Genomic DNA, 20362 nt, shown 5'->3' with positions numbered 1-20362 from the left:
GAGATGGCATGCATTTTCCACAAAAACCCCAAATCAAAAATAAACCAGATCTTCTCAGTCACTTCTGAGGGGCCAACAAGGCATGAGATATCAACCAGGTCACAAAAAAACCACCCGTTTACCTTTGGGCCTCTGCTGCTTCTGCTGTTTTGAGAAGAAAAGCACGTTATCACCTGTCTGTAGCCTATGAATGTTGTCTAGGCATTCCTTATTGTAGGCTCACTGCTGAATTTCACCCACTTAGTACTCAGAGTATGCACAACCAAAGTCCAACTTAAACTCAACATGAAGAGGGTGACAGGGCTGTGATGGACTGTGACAGGAGGTGGCTTCTTTACGGGATAACAGCAGTTTTTTAACTGGCTCATAAACAGGGGTGAAAAGTTTGTTGTATCCTCCAACCTGCTGCCCAGAATAGTCATAAAATATCTGTGCCACCCTCCTAAACTATGTGAAGGACCTGATCTGCTGAGATAGTGCAAAACTTTATATTTTTAGCAGTTTCTTCAATCTGCATAAGGATGTTAGCATGCCTGAGCTTGACGGTTGCAGAATGAAAATAAAAGGGCTCAGGAAATGCTGCAGTTAATGGCAGCTTGAAAATTGTATCTATATAACATATATGTACTGGTAAAAAGTAGGCAAACTGACAGATTATAACCATGGATAAAATGCAATACATATATGACATGTACCATATATGACACACATACTGCAAAGATAACCTTAACAGATCTATCCCTGGTATTTTTTCTCTCCCGTCCAACATACTTGTATTTCAGGGTTTGCCTTTACATTCCTAAATTGAAACTGTAACATTCGATGGAAATAAGAGAAAGAATGACCTGGAAGCACATGATTGTTTGGGGTTTTTTTTTGCATCATAGATCATTTACATTCTTCAGACATAAACTATGTGAGGTTATTTAAAATGTGGCTACAACGTCACATATAGGTAGTGCAATAACTGAAATTCAAATGAATTATTTCATATTTGTGATTTTTTAACTCCACATTACAGCAGAACTTGTCTTAGCCAACCAATGGAAGGATGAAAAAAAATATGCACCTTTAACTGGATGGCTCTTTAATAAAGGTGAAGTAGACTTTTCATGAATTAGCACAATGATCATTTTGAATAATCTCTGGAGACAGTAACTTGCCAAATATTTGGAGAAGTTTTGTTGTAGCTGATGCAGAGTTTGTTGAAGATTATATCAGTTGAATTCTGGGTTTACCTTTCTTGTGCTTATTAAATACAAGGCATAGTACAAAACCAGTGATGCAAAGAGTAAGTCTCTCACTGGGCTGCATCAGCCAACTCACTGTCTAAAGGCATTGTTCTTTAAAAGCATCAAGTACCTAAAATCACTAAGTACTGAAAATGCCAATAATTGTTTTGCTATCTAAATTTTATGAAACATATGGACATCTGCAATTATTTTATTTCAAATGGCTGATGATTGTTGCTATTTATTCCCTCTTTAGACTATAAAAAAATCTAACTTATTTACTGTGGCACTCCTTTGATCATTGTATAATTACGTAATCACACAGTTCAGCCAAACTAAGAACACCAGAAAACCACTTCACTCTTTATAATGAGCAAACTTTAAAATTCACCCTTGTTTTTCCACTTAAATGGGCAGCTTCATCTTTTATTTATTTATTTATATATTTTTTTTTAAATATAAAGCATGAGCTATTTTCAGGCCCCTCAAGGAAAGTCATGGTGTGTAATATCAAACTCTTTGATTTGTTGCTGGCATATACATTGCAAAATGTCATCTCCTGTTGTTAATGGTCATGGCAAGAGAATGCTTATGATCATTACTGATTTGTATCACTGGTTTCTTCACACTCAGAATCACTTCAGTAAACACAAGCAGACAACATAGTGAATTTTAGTTCTGAAGAACCGTACCTCAGACTGAGCCTCCTCTTTTCTCTGAAAAGTCAATCAGATTAGCAGTATACATTTATACAGCTCTCAATGAATATAAACTAGAAGGAAGTTGTCTGTGGTATGCAGAATTGTACAGTCAACTCTTGGTAGTCTGTGGGTGTGTAACCCAGGTTGCAGATTAGCAGTGCTGTGCTAAAACAAAAAAAGAAAAAAAGGAAAAACACACACCATTTTTCTTTGAATTCTGACCTCACTTTTTACTTCAGCTTAACTTCACTCCTTGATAAATGTAACAAACACAGGAAGTCCTTACCTAATGTGCATATGCTTTGTATTACCTGTTACAGATTTATGTGGGTTAGGATACTCCATTTCTATTTTCAGTAACTAAGAGTTGACTGTGCAACCATGAAAGAGCCCAGTTACCCCCAGTTTTATTTGACATTTGCTAAAAAACAATTGCTTGTCAAAATATCTAATTCACCTTAAAAAGCATCAGAGTTCCCCTTTATATTATTTTTTTAAACCCATGAGTAATAACAGCTTGCTGCAATACTGGACTTCTATTAATATAAGTAAAATGTTCACATGCTTGAAAGGCAAAGCAAAGACAATACAAGGGAACAAACTCAATGCACTTAAAAAGAGATAGAGTCAATGGACTCGTCTGCCCCCAAAGACTAGAGACTGATGGAAAGCTATTTTATAATTAGAATCTGTAGCTGTACCAAACCCCTTGTATTAATTGGCTAGCTGCACATTTTATTCATTTAGAGGGTCGTTAGCACTGAATATGCTGTAAAAAAATCGTTTGCTCCTAGGCAATGCAACAATAATAAAGGTTTCTTCATGAAGGAGTTAGGAGAGGGGAAGTTGTTTCCTGTTGCCCCCTTCCCCATTCTCATTTTAATCTGCAGAACACAAACAGCATCTGCTTCACAGCAAAGCCAAAAGACAGTGACAGCCAGTGGGTCATGGAATGATGACTCCATGAACTACTAAGGCAGCTGGAAAGAACTGGTGGTCTCTGTCTTCACAAAGGGAAAGCAGACATTAACAAACCTTGGGAAGCTGCTGCAGGAGCTTATCTGCTGGGGAGGAGGGATGGCTGAGGCATTTTGTAAGGAGCAGGAGAAAGATAAGACTCACTATATGAAACATTTAATTTTGAAAGATTGATGGAGAGGCTGCCAAAAGGCCAGTGGGGCAACAGAGGGCAGGAAAGCAACAGGGGCAGACAGCCTTTTCTCCACTGAATCTGTTCTTACTCTTTTTTTTATGCCACCAGGAAAATTAAAGCTACTAACTTCACATTATGCATGAGCATACAGATATAAAATAGTATGACATTCTTTGCTGTTCTAAAAGAAAAGACTAACCTACCAGCACTGTATTTGAACTTTGGCAACAGCTTAACTCCTGTATCAAAATGAAAGCAAAAGGCTTTTCATACTGTGACATAACAGTGCACTGAATTGGAATAAACCTTCTTGCTCCTTTGAATTTATACCCTAACCTGTTAGGTTTGATATGCTGACTGGGATCAAAATGCCAAAACCTGCAAGCTGCTTTAATTCATGTATACATACAATTCTTGTAGGAATGTCTCTAAACTACTTGACATCCTGTGCCAGTGAGTTCCACTGAAGTAATAACTTTGCATAAAATATTACTTTGTATGTTGCGTTTTAATTTCCCTGAACATCCTCTTGTTCTTTTAACAACAGAGAAAATAAAAGGAAATACTTCAGTTGTTTGCTGACTGCTTACTGGAACAATTATAAAAATTTGCTTAAAAAAAGTACTTCTCCTTTGCCATGTAGTAATACAGTTGCGCATTTTGCAGCTAGCCGAAGGAATTATATTCATATCAAAAGAAAAACATTTAGCAAAATATTTGCTTTCAGACTTGTTTACTGTTTATTATTTTAATTTACATCAGTTACTGCTTGCAAAACTTCCAGGGAAATAATTTTGAATGGTTTTTATTTTTTCTTTTCCCACTGCATAGTAATTACAGCCTTCTCAGTATTTCAGAAGCATAGTACTATAGAAATGTTAGGGCCTGCTTCTGCTCCAAATGAAGTTAATGGGAAAACACCAACTGACTTTATTAGGAGTTAGGTCAGGCCCCAGATATGCAGCTTTTGAAATTTCATAGTTGAAAATTTTCTGGCTAATCTTCAAAACCGACTACTTCTACAACTATAACACTATTTACAACTTTATTTATATGTACTTCTTTATTACAATATGTAATATCAATGTTCCTTGTAAAGGTTACTATTTTATAGAAATTAGACTGAAGTTATTGCCAATCAACCTTTTAATAAACTTAAGTGGGTTAACTTTCAGATTTTTTTCTCCACATACGATCCAGGTTTTATTCACTCTTGCTACCTTTGACAATTACTTAACTACCTTAATTTCAAAGCCTTTTTCAGTGTAATAAAAAAGTCCTTTTGGTAGAAGTTTATTGGTCCCATTTCAAATTACGTTCTGAAACATTCTTGTACTGATGAGGACTCATTATTTTAGCAATTTTTCTGTTTCAACACAGTATATAAAGCCATGCCTCTCAACCAATCAACCTCAGTATAAAAGTGTAAGTGAGGTCAAACAGATTGCTCACCAAATCTTTGATCAAGCTGTCTGATCATATATAGACACAACTCTCTGAATTGTTGCATATGTTGTATAATGTTATCATACAAATTTAAGCGTTTCCATTATTGACTGCTGCTTGTGTATGTCTATATTAACTTGCTGGTCATAAAAATACAACAAAGGACAAGATATACCAATACTGAATTAAGACCTCTAGTCTTGTCTCTCCAAAAATTAAGAAAAATCCATGTTCTTTGTGATTGACCAACTCATGATGTTGTGCTTCAAATATACACATTTTCCAAAATTAAACTGTGAAGTTAATGTCAAATACTGTGTTGTAACTTTAAATATAGCTGACATATTAGAACAGATAAATGGGTAATTATGATAAACTACACAATAGTGCTACTGTAGATAATATCATTTATCAATCCTGTGGTCCTCATCATTCATGCATTTACAGTTTGGGAATACAGTGACTGCAAAGGATAATAATTCATAATGGCTACATTCTCAGTACTTCATGCTACCTCACTAGACAAAATAAAAAAGGTTAATTGTATAACTGGAAAAATGTAAAATTTTATTCCAAGAAAATTAACAAGCTACACAGGTAAATTTTGGCAAATGCAACTTTATATTGAAATCCACACATCTGTATCTTAAAGAAGGAAAGACTCACAGACTCTAATGTTTTTCTAAAATACTAAGAAATCATAGTATATGCTTTCACAAGTTAAAACTTAAATAATTTAAAACAACCAATACACCAAAATGTGCAGAAAATATAAACAAGACTGTGCCTTCAGTAGAATAAATGCTTCACAAATTGTGCAAGATATCATACTAAGGCTGCGGTCTCCCCATGACAGCTGTCTTAAAATATAAACATACATCAACTGCCTGTGTTTCTCAGAACAAACTAGAAAGGGCGGCACACCTAGAAAAAAATCATATAATCCCAGTGATGTGCATACTTATTTTGGGAACCACTGGAGTAAAAAGGAAAAAAGAGGACTAAGTGATCTTTCATGCTCTCCCAAATGACTGACCAGAGTTATTGATTCAGTTTTCCTTGCTTATTTGCTTCAATGCTAAACAAAATGGAAGATACTAGATAACCCTTTAAGGCAACATGTGTTTATTCTGTATAACTGCTCAATTATGACTGGATATTATCATTAACGTTGCCTAACAGACTGATATCTAGCTTTTTAAAAAATATAGGAGTCTACTAAACTTTATACCAAATCAGCAAAAAACACAGAATACAGTTAAATGTTAGTAATTTCACTGTTAGGGAAAATGGTATTTAGAAAGAGTAATATATTTTGGGGAAAAAAAAAAAAAGAAAAAAAAAAGTCTAAATCTGACCAAAAATACTGCTTTGGAATGCTCCCCAAAACTTACTCACAAGGCAAACAGATTTGTAAGTATGATAATCTAATAATGCATGGCACATCTTTAATCAGTTACAGTACTTGAGTCCCCAGTTTTCAGTCTTTGCAAAACAATAATTGTATGAAATGTTTTAAAGGTCTTCAAATGTCTAAAATTAGTTTTATCAACACATTAACCTCATATCAACTTAATTTATTAAGATGTCCAATGCTAATCTTTTTGATGGTCTTATTTTATGTAGTGATATACACAGCATTTAGCACTGATACTTAGCACCTGCTACTTTCATAATCTAGATTTTAACCACATAAAGGAATTCAGGGCAGTAGTTCAGTCCTTTGTTCTTAATTACAAACCTTCAGCAGTGGTCAGCAGGAACATGTTTAGGTTTAAAATAGGATTAGAGGTGAGCTATTGCAAAGACTGCAGAATGTTGCCCAAATCCTTACAACTGCTGACATCCCATTCTTGATTTTCTCCTCAAGACATGGCTACAGGCCACAATTGCTTAGCAGAGAATGGTAGTGTTTCACAAGGCTAAAGATTTACAGATGCTCCCTCATATAACACAGTAAGGTTCCCTTGGTAACCTGGATTTTCTGCAGTAAAGAAGGGTTGTGCTGAAACAGCGCCTCAGCTCCCTGTTGGAGAAAATGCAGACAAAAGGATTGATTCCAGCTTGGGCAAAACTCATCCAGACAGCGGCCGTTAGAAATCCCCCCGGTACTACAGGCCCTCTTGCAAAAACTCTCCAGTAACAGGCTACCAAATAGGGACCCCACAAGGTCAGAAAGAGGAATGTCATGATGTAGAACATTCTGCTGATTCTCTTCTCCATTTTGAACTCATCTAAAACCAGTAGCCTTCTCCTGCCTGTGGTGTTCGCGTTCTGCCTGATTCCCAGCAAGGTTGGAGGTGTGGGACCCCTTCCAAATCCAGCCAGCCAATTAGCAGCTGCTTGACCACTTGCTCCAGGACCATGAAAAGTCCAGTTCTGGCTCACTGCTGCAACAAATTGGACTGGCTTCATTTTCCTGCGATCGTGAACAAAAAATATCAGCTTGAGGTAGACAAGCTGTGTGGCTAGGAGGATAAGGGCAAGAAGAAGCATAAATCCCAAGGAATCATTAGCCCTGAAGGAACGATGCTGGAAAGTGCATTGGTCTTCCTCCCTAATGAACGAGTAGGTGCCCACATCTAAAACTGGGGGGAAAGCCATGGCTACAGAGAGGGTCCACACCATACAGATAACAGCCAAACAGGTCCAGAAGGTCAGTCTTTTTGTATAAAAACGGTGGTGGGCAATAGCTAAGTATCTGGTGACGCTTATGCAGAATAACATGAAAGCAGTGTGAAAGCAGGACAAAACCCCCAAAAAGGCAATCACTTTGCAAGTAAGAGTCCCGTACGTCCAAGTAGAGCCATTTTTTACAGAGGTGAAAACAAATGGGAAACAAATTGCAGATCTGAGTATATCTGAGCAGCAAAGATCCAACAGGAAGTAGTAAGGAGCTCTATGCAAGGTCTTATCTTTGACTAGCAAAATGGAGATCAGAAGGTTACCCACCACACTGACTCCTATTATGAAACCCAGTGAAGTCAGTTTCAGAAAAGCTGTTAAAGGAGAGAGATTTTGTAAAATGTTGTCAGCTGCATGGCTGTAGTTCGCCATAGATGGATGGATGATATGTATATTGCCTCAGTCAAGTCTCATGATCTATATTTAAGAACAAGGAAAAAATAGATCCATACATCTTACTGAAAATGTAATCCACAAACAGAACTGATCTTGTGTCTAGTCATACAGTACATCCTCTTCTTTCTGATTTGTCATGCCATCAAAATATCTGAAAAAAAATCGAGCTATCAGTTCTTAAGTTAACAAGAAATGATGTCAGAAAGTGCTAACAAAGATGTTAATTTATGGAGAACCAAATGAAGTTGTAAATTTGAGTACTATTGTTTGTTTTTAAAAACCATGAGGCTTTTATATATATACACACATATATATACTTACTGTTTAGCATGATCGATTATTGGCATTTCACAGATTTGGCTTGTTACAGTTTCAGAACTGACCAGTGCCCCTTATATTTGGTAGCATATACAATTTTGCAGTTGAAGCCTCAGAGATTTTATGAATCAAAAGACTTCAGGTTTGCAAGCTCAAGAGCTAATCACTGACATCTTAAAAAAAAAAAAAAAAACAGAAAAGAAAAAGAAAACAAAGACTGCTGATATTTTGACATTACCTACATTTATTTTATGGCTACAGTATTTGTCAATGTTTTAGAAGCAGCTGCTGTGTTGATAGCGATCACACCCAAAGAAACCCTGCAGAATTTATGTTTTTAACCCAAGTCACCAAAGCACATTAATCACACTGTGTTAGTTCATGCATATTGTAAGAGAAACAGTATTCACGATCCCCTTCCCTTCCTCCTATAAACCGTAATTCTATCATTTAAGCTCTCAAATAAACAGGTATACCAGACAGCCGATAGCATGATGCTTTAGGGGCTCCCTCCCCCCACCCCCTCCCTTTAATGCAAATTTTTAAAGCCTCAACATAATTCATATTAAGCAACGGTCAGTGTAAATACTGAGCAAAAATGGGCAATACACCCAAGACGTAATGCCCATCCTTTTGGAAGGCTGGTTTGGGTAATGCTTAAATAAACATATAATAAATTGATATTATTATTTTTTAGCTAATTAGGGCTCCGTGATTCCCACTAATCCTACCAGTGAATCCTACCGGAACACATTTCATGCAATAAAATAGCATAAAGAACTGCCTGATGCTGCTGGAGGGGGGTTTTGTTGTTGTTTTTTTACCCTCTCCCTCCAGAGCCAGGGACAGGAGCCACAGCAGCAATGATCAGGCTCCTTCGTTATTCACACCAAGTGTTTCCTATGCTACCTCGGGTGTACAAAGGATATTCCCACTAAATTCCAGCAAAACCCTTCCATTCTTACCGTCCACAAAAGAGTCTGATTGCTGCTGTGTAAACAGAGGCTGATCAGACCATGGCATCGTTTTAAAGCCATGAAATCAGGCTCGCCCTCCTCCCTGCCGCCAGCCCCGCCGCTTCCCCTCCTCTGTGGAGCTGTCCCCGCGGCGCTCCGGCCCTACCTCCGCACGACACATGGACACACACTGGCACCGACACACTGACACACACGCTCACTCACTCGCACGCACACGAAGCCGCCCGCTCCCCCGCGCACGGCCATGCAGGGCTGGACTGCGCCGCGCTGCAAGGCAGCCCGGGTGCCGCTGCCTGGCAGAGCCGCATCTGCCGGAGCCATGCGGGAGCCTCCCGCAGCGGGGAGCTCGGGAGAGCGGAAGAGGCATTGTCTGAACACACTTCCATCATGCCGCCTCTTTAGAAATCACCCCCCTCTCCAGACCCGCTCCCCGGGGGAGCCCTCCCCACACGCACCGGCAGCTGCGGCAGCCCTCGGCACCCCCAGACTGCCCCGGCCCCTCTCCTCCTACCTGTTGGTGCCGGAGATCCCCACATGCCAGAGCTGCGCATTCCCGCCGGCCGAGCGGTCTCTTTTAGCGCCTGTTTTATTTTCCTCCGCCGCCTGCCATTCTTCTTTCTCGCAATCCTTTTCCTTTTCTTGTTCTTTTTCCCCTTTTTTTTTCCCCTCAGTACCTTAGCTGAGCCCCGTCAGCGGCTGGCGCGGCGCATGCTCAATGCGCCCCCAGCTCCGTCCTCCCCTGTCGCAGCGGCACAGTCTCTCCCAGTAACGCTGCCTCAATGGGGGCAAGGCAGCTTCGCGGTAGCAGAAGTGTCCTCAGGGGTGGGCAGGCAGCAGCGGCGGCGGCAGCCTCCTCGATGAGGGGAAGGAAGCCTCGGCACCGCCGGCAGCAGCAGCAGCCTCCTCAGTGAGGGGAGAGCAGCCTCCGCGGCAGCACGTTCCCATCGCGGTGCATAGCCCAGCTGGATTTATTGGCGAGCCTGGGCAAGCCAGCTTGAGGAAGGAGAGGGAGAAGCGTTATGTCCTGCGCTCCTGGTTTATGCCTTTGAACTCCCCCTCCCGCCCCTTTCGCTTAAAGCGGGGGGCTCGGAAGCGCCTGGCGTGGTGCGCGTCGCAGCCTGTCGGGAGAGGGACCGGGTGGTTTCTTCGCCTGTCACCGCTTGGATCCTCCCGCTCGTCGCTCGTTTTCTTCCCTCCCGATTCCCACCCGGTGAATTCCTTCTCCCTAACCCCTGAGCCGGGGGGGGACGGGGGACGGGGGTCGCGGGGAGGGTGTCCCTCAAAAGTACGGCGGTCCGTGGAGGGCGGATTTGCCAAGATGACAGGGCGCTTCCCCCTGGGGTCCGCCGCCTTTCCCCTCGCAGCCGGCTCAGCCCAAAGCCGGCGCAGCACTGTCAGTGCGCTGCATGGCGACAGCGATGAGTTCCAGTGTAGCAGGACTCGCGCTCCCCCTCAGCGCAGGGCGGGCGCGGTGACAGCGGCAACCGCCGCTCACCGGCGGGGATCGGTACCGAGCGGCCCGATGATGTCATGCGGGCCGGGGGCCGGGGCGGCGGCTCCGCTGGGCGGCCCGTGGCCTGTTCCGCCGCAGGGGCCTGCCGTCGGCCTCCGCGGGCCCCGGGCCTGGCAGCGAGCCGTCGCGGTGGGACCGGGAGTGAACGGAAAGGGCTTGAGTACGGCTGAGAAAATCACGTCCCTCCGGCCTCCCACCTCCTTGGTTTTCATGGAAGTTTATCCGGAGGAGTGGGGAGGATTGCCCCAAAAGTAACTGGCTCTGACTGCGAGGCAACTGAGGAACAGCTTATTTTGGGTCGAGAGATTTGGATTCAGGGGAACTTCTTCACTGGGAGCTTCCGCTCCAGTCAAAATAAATCCTTCTGCGGGATAGATTTATGGGGTTGATTCATAATGTGTGTCACATCTCTGAGACCGTTAGTAGAGTGCAGGCATTTTTTCAGGCTGTTGTCAAAGTTCGGGTTCTTTTTTTTGGTACTTTCTAAACGGCGTTGGAATTTGTGGCCAAACCACAAAATTACCTTCAGTAACTGCCCCATCAAGCCCAAAGGTCTTCAGCCACTGGAAAATACCGTTATTTAAAACCCAAATTGCACTGTTTCAAGCATGTGATTAGCTTCAGGTGAAAATTATTCTTGAGCAGAAAACTCAGGGCTCAGGGACTACACGATTTTTTTTTTTCTTCTGTGAATGTAATTGTGATGACTGTGTTGGGGATCACTGGCATTTTAGGTTGTTATTAAAGTTACTACTTCAATCTGCGTTTTCATGACACGATCACCTAAGCTAAGTAGACCTCTCCAGCCATCCCTTTCCTATTGTTACATATATGTACCCATAGTGACAAGAACAGTGACTTTAGAAGTTAAGGTTAAAATGTGAAGGACAAGGAAATGGCTACTAAGCCAGCAAGAACAGGCATTTTAATGGCCTAATATAGCAAAGAATTCTCTGAATGCTATGGAGATCAAACACAATGCCAGTTTAGGAAGCAGATTTATAATATGTGGTACAGGATGGCTAAAGTATGTTCATGGTCAGCGTCTACTCTTTTACTCTAATGTATGGGTTTGTTTTTGTGAAGAGTAAATAATATTATGCCATCATCGTTGTAAAAAGAGTCAGTTCAGTAGTTTTTAACCTTTTCTGTCTGTGCTTCCTTTTAGAGATGTCACAGAAATATATTGCTGTATAACAAGAACTTGAACTTTCTTTTAGACCTCTCATAGACTGCTTACAAGTAATCTCTGGTCTTCAGAATTCAGTATTCAACCACTGGTTCACCATAAACCTGTTTGTCACTGTATGTGTAATCTGAGAACCGGTGCTGTAATTTTGTTCAACAAAATGTAGAAATCTAGACTGAAGCGACATATAACTAAGCTAGTTTGCCATCATAGTCAGTGGTGAGAAAAAGATGCGTTAGGGAGTGGATCATCTCATTCTGAATCACAAGTCTAAAATATGTCAGATGGATTGTACTCTATCTTCTTTATTTTAAGTCAAGACAAACCCTTGTTACCAAGGGAGATATTTCTGATGGAGCGTGACATAATGCTATGTTAAGCTGTTGTACTGGGAGCAGGTCACATCCCCCACAGAGGGAAAGAAAATCCAGGAGTCATGGGACAGGACTTTGGGAGGTGAAGACAGATGTCAGTTAAAGGTGGTTCCTGGAAGCATAAATCAGAAAATGAATGTGCAGTTGGAAGGGGAGGAGGAGGAGAGCTATGGAAGGACAGTGAAGAGGTCTGTGCTAGCTAGTTCTTCAGAATAGCTGGGCTAGAGATATGAAAGGTTCAGAAAAAAGTGTGCAGCAGCCTTTGTGGCAAGGATCAAGGGTAGCCTGCAGAATTTCTTGGGGCTTTGGCACAAGAAAGAATCCTGAACCCTGAATAAATTACCCACTACACAGTGTAAGGGGAGCAACACTAAGGTGGTTCAAAAAACCCAGAGGACCTGTATACTTTATTAGCATTTTAGATGAAAGTAGTGATTACTCAGAAAGTCAACCTTTCCCTCTTGTTTTTATTTATTTATTTTTACTTAAGTATGTAAGTGTGATTTTCCCCAAGAAGGAAAGCTCAATGGAGTATAAGTGAAGTGTAGGCACAAGAACATTTCTATACCCCATTAGAGCTTTTCTTAGAAAATGAGAGAGCCAAGACTGTTTCCCTGATTTTCTGGTTTAGATCAGACATGAACCATCGCCAGATTTGGGCAACTCAAGTGCAAAGTTACTGACAGTTCTGATACAGAGCTCTTTCATTTTCTCCTGTTGGATTTATTTAATAAGCATGGCCTAGAAAGTAACTGGTGAAGTACTCAGCTTTGTTGGTGGACTGAGTATCCTGTCTTCCAGTTGTAATTTTTTTCAATTTAAGTACTGCTTAAGAATAACCTAGAGGCTGGGTTCAGTGAACTGGACCTACTGTGTCCATTCCCAGATCAGGATCACCTTACTGAGGAATCCTGTTTGACATTCTTGGTCTTTGGTATCATTTGTAGGTCTGGGCAGCTCATTCCCCTGAGGTGGCAGTGATGCTTGGAAGCATGTGGCCAGGGTACCAGGAACTCCAGCACTGGGGTGGGGAACAGTTGAATGCTATTGCACAGGAACTTTGTTGATGTGTAAACAGTGTTTTGGGTACTTGGCACCTTATTTCTATTAACGATATGTGACTTGGAATCCTGTACCACAGTTGTAAGCCAGGTGAGGATGTTGGGTAGGTGATTTATTGTTTTGAGCTTTTTCTTCAGAATGGGAAAGGCTTTTGAGAAAATTCTGAAACTGAGAAATCTCACCAACTGAGTCAGAGTCAGAGACTGGTCTAGAAGACAGGCTAGTGATGATAAGTAGCAATCAGCTGAAAAGACAGGGTGAGATACTGGCTTCACCAAGGTCAATAGCAACTGTCACCAGTTTCAGAGGAATGAGGATTTCAGCATAGGACCAGAAGTTATAACTAGCTAAAGTGTAAAATACTTATGTTCCTGTTCTCCTGATCATTTAAGTAATTAACATATTTACTGGCTGCCTTGAAACTTGTACATCTGCCATGTCTATCCAGTCTGCATAATTCAGACTCTGAAGCACTGTAGGATTTTGCAATGTTTCTGCACAATAGGAGAGATGCTCTGCGAGGTGTACCCACCTCTGTGCAGAGGCCAGCACAAGATTTATGTATTGCTTAAGAGACTGTGATAGATACTACCAAAGTACATAATTTTCAAAGGGCTCAAGGAATTCTTCCAAGGGAAATTTCTTGCCTGTGCAGTAGATTTGTGCAACTTTGAAATAGTATTTAAGTAGGACTTATGTAATGCAGAGACCTGTGTGAGACCCCTGCACAATGGAGAATTTCACCTGCAATATATTTGGTTACTGTGCTTTGTAAAGTATTTACACAGTAAAGATGCTTGTTGGTAGTGTCTGGCTCCTGGGTTGACTTTCAACACAGACATAAATTTCACCCCACAATGAAGATCTCGCTAGTCTCTGGCCCAGTGATGTATGATTCACCTATAACAAAATTGCATTCACGTGACTATAACAAGTTCTATGGATAATCATTGCATTTTGTTTTTATATTACTCTTTAGTCAGATCCTCAGATGTTTTATAAGTATTATTCAAAAAACTCAATGAGGTATTTTTAAAAAAATGTTTCATGGCTACCCTTTGAAACTTATTTTTTTTTGTACTTAAAAGTTGATCTATGTTGCACATTTGCATAGGAATAAGTGAAGGTTTATGGGCAAATACACATAAGCTTATCTGCTAGGCATATGAAAAAAGCTTTGTCCTCCAGAGGAAAACCTCTGCTCTTTGTGACTCTAATGGGAGTGAGGCACCAAAATGCTCCTGTCAGACATGTATCCTCAGGCTTCTAAATACCTTTTATCAATTGATTCATTAGGACAACATTTGAAAACCTGAACACTTCTTTTGCATCTAGATTTTGTAGACACACTGTTAAACCAGTGTTGTAGCGTTAAGTGCAGCTTTTGTACAATTTTCATAGGGTGGACATGTAAATACTTGACTTCAGTTGCATATCAGGTAGGTAGAAATGCAAATGAACATCATTATGGTTCTGAATAATTACCAGTGTTAAATTGCACTGCTAATTACTTGTGCTTGCAAAAAGATCAGCTACGTTTTTTAATTGCCGGACTCCACAAATGGCCTTATATATATATACGTATATATATACACACATATATATGCATACACATACACACACACATATATATATATGATTGAGAGAGAGAGAATAAGAGAATTAGAGAAGCAAATCAAGGTTCAAATGCAGTCTTTGTTGTTGTATGCATCTTGTCCTGTACTGAAAAATTACCATAGTGCTTGTTTTCAGAGCCAAGGTGGAGTGTTAACATGTAACTTCAACAACATACAGCCAATGACATCCACAGTGACACAGATCAATGGATGACCTCCACAGAATGAAAAAAAAAATTAAAAAGGACAAAAAAAGGGGGAATCTTTCTAGTATCTGAACAAGAAGGTCATAGGATCACAGAATGGTTTGGGTTGGAAGGGACCTTAAAGCTCATCTAGTTCCAACCCCCCTGCCACGGGCCTTCCATTAGACCAGATTGCTCTAAGGCTCATGCAACCTGGCCTTGAGTACTGTCAGGGAAGGGGCAGCCACAGCTTCTCTGGTCAACCTGTGCTAGTGTCTCACCACCCTCATAGAGAAGAACTTCTTCCTAAAAACTAATCTAAATCTCCAAATAGATACACTTGTTGAGAGAATATTTCTAGATGTTTGAGAATATTTCTCTAATATCACTATGTTCGATCCCTCATAAATTCTATATATAAATAACAAAATACTCAAAATTTAATCTGTGAGTAATTTGTTTAGCTCATTTTGGAGCTTTGTAGGTTTTGTGTTGTTTGGGTTTTTTGTTAGGTAAGCTCTGTCTTGTATTCTGAGCTTGCAGTCTTGTTAGTGGGAAGTATTGAAATTCTTATTTTATCTACACGTTTTTTAGTTAATATGGGCAGCACTGTAGAGATGCCTCAGTAAGAGGGTCTGTAGTGGGGTCCTGAGCTGCTGACCTGAGGACACTTCCTGTTATTCTCTGAACTCCTGAGGAGAAGAAAGAACCTCTTATCAGAACATTAAGAGAACATGGACCAAGCTTCCTGAAGTTCCCACTATATCCAGACTCTCTGCTCAATTTCTATGACAGAAAATCTGCTGGTGTTTTGGTAACTGCATGTGGAATGGGAGGAAAACGACTTTCTTCTTTCTCCTTACAAAAAATATAATACCATTCCTTGCAAATCTTGTAGATGGGATTTGTTGAAGCATGTGCAGACACCGGTAATAGTCTTACAGAAGAGCTGATTCATTTATTTAATGTATTTTCATCTGCAGTTTAATTAATCCAATTACTTGTACATATACATTACAGTATGTCTTTCAGCTACTGTAAATACCTTCCATTCATTGATTTGTTTTTCTGTGCATAACATACGGTAATGTGAACACATTATTGTGGTACAATTCAGCAACCAAAGTGGTTGAAAGCAGCAATGCTGAGCACAGTTAGGAATTCATGACTCAGTCACCATAGGTGCAAGGCATGACTTGTGCATGAGTCTCGTCTAACCAATAATATGAAAACAATCTGGTAAGAAACAGGTGGGCAGTCTTTCAACATTATGAGGTTGAACTGGGAGCACTGCCCCAGGGCTGTGCTAGTGACTTCCTGACTCTGATGCATGGCTAAGCCTCTTTGCTGACTGTTGTTCTCATATCTTACCTTCTGACACTATCAGCTATGTTTGGGTAAAAGTGGAGCATCCCCACACAAGAGATTTCCAGCCAATGCGAGTCAGCGCCTCAGAATCTCTAGTATAGAAAATTACATTAATTTACACCAGCAGGGGATCTGTTACTGTGATTTCAGAAGTGTCCTCTATTAGCTTTAGAAACTGATGATGGACAGAAGTTTATAGATTTTTTTTAAAGAAAGGAAGTGTTTAGTTTGTGTTGATTACACACCTCATCCCTTCTCAGATATCATGTTTGATAGTCCTTTTGTTTTTGCTATTTTAACACTTGAGTTTCTAATAAAATGCTTTCTCAGAAGCTATGTAATGCTTCTGGTTTGCCTTACTACATGGAAGTACAGGACTTGAAATCAGCTCACCAGTGCTGAAGCACACAGCAGCTCTGCAGTGTCATCATCATTAACAGTGCCAATCACAGCATTCAAGAACACTTTTTTCCGATCACCATTACAGACTCCAGTGGAACACTGTGTAGAAAAATGAATGGGGTAAGTGACATAACAGAATGCTTGCCTTGAGAGAGGAACCTGAAAATTACTAAGAGGCAGGGAAAGCATGATTTCTTCCAGCTGAGCTGCATCCAACAGTTTTATGCACCTGATATCAAGTCTAGACAGCCTCATGTCTGAGCACTACGCTATGCAAACCTACTCTATCCCAAGCTCTTCCACAGTTTTCCAGTGTGTATGGATATGTATGGAATGCTGCTTTTGCTGACAGGGGGAACTGCCAGGCTGTCAGGCTGTCAGGTATTGCTCCCATCTCTTTCTGTGCTATGCGCTCACTGGAGATTATTAGGCCATGGCTGGGGCCTAATGAAGGGAGTGATTATGGTCCATTATTTTTCATATACTGTCTGTCATGAAGCTATATAATGACTAAGTGAATTTATGCACATTGCCTCCCCTTCAGTGTCTTTTAAACTTGGAGGCTGATTTTAGTGGTCAGATACATGAGCAGAGTGGTCTCAGAGGCAGGTGAGGTTCCTATAAATTTTGTGAATGTAGGCGTTGGCTGCTTGTCCCAACAGATTACCTTTTTCCCTTGCTGTTCTTTCAGGCTGGCCACCACTCACTAGGGACCCTGGTCCATACCTTAGGCTTCAGCATATGGCAATTCAGCTGCTGGTCAGAGCTGGCTATGGCTTGGAGTCTTAATCCCTTCCCAGTTTGAACCCTCTGCGACCAGGCATGGCTGCACTCAGCTGTGTCGCTGAACAGCACGTGCGGTGTGTCACTGTGGTTCTTCTATCTAGGGGCAGAATGGCAAGTAGCAAGCACAGCACTATGTTAGGCTCAAAGATCATGCTGATTCTTTGACAGACTACACACATCATTCACCATACACCTATTCATCAGTTCAGTATCAAATTGGATCAACAGCCACACTGCAGTGCTCATAGAAATATTTGCATGACTATTCTTAGTGTGTAGGGTATGTGTCAACTCAAACATTTTTGTAGAGCTGAGATAAAGAAGTATTTCCATTTTCTGCCACCTTTAAGGTTAGGTTAGAGATGAACCATGAATGGACTGTATGTTGTAAGATTAAAGAGATTATTTGGGCAATAGCATTTTCTATTTCTAGCAATATATTGAGAGGGGGATCTAAAAATAATAGGATAAAATAGGATAACTGTCACTGACAGATTTCAGAGAACATTTAGGCTGTGCTCAGGAAAAACACTAAGTGTCAATGTTAGAAATACTTGGTTTTGCTGATAGGACTGGTTCACATGAAGACGTTAGGCTTCCTACTAATTCATTGTTCAAATTTTAAATTAAGAAAGAATCATAGAATAGTTAGGGCTGGAAAGGACCATAAGATCACCTAGTTCCAATCCCCCTGCCATGGGCAGGGACATGTCACACTAAACCATGTCACCCAAGGCTTCGTCCAACCTGGCCTTGAACATTGCAAGGGGTAGAGTGTTCACAACCTGCCTGGGCAACCCATTCCAGTGCTTCACCATCCTCACAGTAAAGAACTTCTTCCTTATACCCAGTCCAAACTTCCCCTGTTTAAGTTTCAACCTGTTACCCCTTGTACTGTCACAACCCTATTGAACAGTCCCTCCCCAGCATCCTTACAGGCTCCCTTCAGATACTGAAGGCTGCTATGAGGTCTCCATGCAGCTTTCTCTTCCCCAGGCTGAACACCCCCAACTTTCTCAGCCTATCTTCATATGGGAGGTGCTCCAGTCCCCTCATCATCCTCGTGGCCCTCCTCTGGACTTGTTCCAACAGTTCTGTGTCCTTTTTATGTTGAGGACACCAGAATTGCACACAATACTCCAAGTGAGGTCTCACGGGAGCAGAGTAGAGGGGCAGGATCACCTCCTTCGACCTGCTGGTCACACTCCTTTTGATGCAGCCCACACTGAAGCTGGCTCATGTTCATTTTCTCATCAACCAGCACCCCCACGTCCTTCTCCGCAGGGCTGCTCTGAATCTCTTCTCTGCCCAGCCTGTAGCTGTGCCTGGGATTGCTCCGACCCAGGTGTAGGACCTTGCACTTGGCATGGTTAAATTTCATGAGGTTGGCATCAGTCCACCTCACAAGCGTGTCAAGGTCCCTCTGGATGGCATTCCTTCCCTCCAGCGTATCAACCGAACCACACAGCTTGGTGTCATCGGCAAACTTGCTGAGGGCGCACTCAATCCCACTGTCCATGTCAGCAATGAAGATGTTGAACAAGAACGGTCCCAACACTGATCCCTGAGGGACACCACTCGTTACTGGTCTCCATCTGGACACTGAGCCATTGACCACAACTCTTTGCATGCAGCCATCCAGCCAGTTCTTTATCCACCGAGTGGTTGATCCATCAAATTGATGTCTCTCCAGTTTAGAGACAAGGGTGTCATGCAGGACAGTGTCAAACGCTTTGCAAAAGTCCAGGTAGATGACATCAACTGCTCTACCCCTGTTTATCATTTCTGTAGCCCCATCATAAGAGGCCACCAAAATGGTCAGGCAGGATTTCGCCTTAATGAAGCCATGCTGGCTGTCACCAAGCACCTTGTTGTTTGTCATGTGCCTTAGCATGCCTTCCAGGAGAATCTGCTCCAAGATTTTGCCGGACACAGAGGTGAGACTGACTGGTCTGTAATTCCCTGGGTCATCTGTTTTCCCCTTCTTGAAAATGGAGATTATATTACCCTTTTTCCAGTCATGAAATAATACTGACATATACAGTATAGACTCTGGATTGATTTAAAGCTTTGTAAAGAAAATAAAAGTTGTTTAACTTATACTGCTGAATGATAATTAGTTTCAGTGTATAAAATTGAGGTAATGGATTCAAGTCTATAAAGTCTGAGATGGAGATTGAACACTGGCTTTGCTAGCAGCTAGTATGAATATATGTTGTACTGATGAGATTCAGGTCTTATGATCTAGAAAGTGAACATACTCTTGGATATTCCTGTGTAAACTTCACTGTATCTAATTTGATACCTAGAACCTAGTGTCATGGTCCCATTTTGCCAGTTTGATGGATATTAAGTATGAAATGTTCTCATTTATATGTAGAACAAAGAGAAATAATGTCGAGTTTTATACTTGCAAGGATGCAGAGAGCAGTCTGTCTCTGGAACAAGATAGGTCATCTGTTAAGAAACATGACAGGTCGAGTTCTGCAGATACTGTCAGAACAGCACTATGATGGCACAGGAGGAACTGCATGAATGCAGCTCTATGATGCAACCATAAATGTAAACTTACTACTGCGCTGCCTATTTCATGGTGGTGTGAAAGAATGAATGTTTCATTGAAATGTCACCTACAAAACTAGTCAACCTAATTTTAGCAAATGGCAATATCTTTTTCTTAATTTGACTAGGATTTGTATATAGTTAGTCAATGTTTGAGGAATAGTTTTTAGAGAAAAGGCTAAAAAACTGAGCAGGAATAGAATGTTGCACTGTACTAGATAAAACACTGTGCTGACAGGAGAAAACACATGATACCTGGTCCCAGCTACCTAGATTGTTTAGTGCTGGTTTTGCTTTGGTTTTTGATTGACTACATGATGTTAGATTATGGAGCTGGGACCAGGACCTCAGTCTTGATTTGTCCGCATTCCACGCTCCTCTGCCATTGCTTTTATTT

The 20362-nt window shown here is 41.3% G+C and overlaps 1 protein-coding gene across 4 annotated transcripts; it reads right to left on the bottom strand.

The window, feature by feature from the left end:
- Positions 1–5130: 5130 nt before the first annotated feature.
- Positions 5131–10094, bottom strand: GPR85 (G protein-coupled receptor 85). Of its 4 annotated transcripts, XM_061373074.1 has the most exons (3): positions 9420–10094; positions 7935–8104; positions 5131–7764 (listed from the first exon to the last, which is right to left on the bottom strand). In XM_061373074.1, the coding sequence occupies exon 3, from the start codon at positions 7587–7589 to the stop codon at positions 6477–6479; it is 1113 nt and encodes a 370-aa protein (XP_061229058.1). In that variant the 5' UTR covers positions 7590–7764; positions 7935–8104; positions 9420–10094; the 3' UTR covers positions 5131–6476. The 4 variants fall into 4 exon arrangements, with proteins under 4 accessions (XP_061229058.1, XP_061229055.1, XP_061229059.1 ...); XM_061373071.1 differs by lacking the exon at positions 7935–8104; XM_061373075.1 differs by lacking the exon at positions 7935–8104 and having other exon boundaries at positions 5131–7739.
- Between the last annotated feature and the right edge of the window lie 10268 nt (positions 10095–20362).

This window comes from Neopsephotus bourkii, unplaced genomic scaffold, assembly GCF_033783945.1.
Source record: "Neopsephotus bourkii isolate Nb327-2 ecotype Australia unplaced genomic scaffold, CSIRO-AGI_Nbou_v1 NB_1624, whole genome shotgun sequence".
NCBI lineage: Eukaryota > Metazoa > Chordata > Aves > Psittaciformes > Psittacidae > Neopsephotus > Neopsephotus bourkii.
Note: the sequence above shows the minus strand (reverse complement) of the source record. Positions and strands in the feature narration are given on the sequence as shown.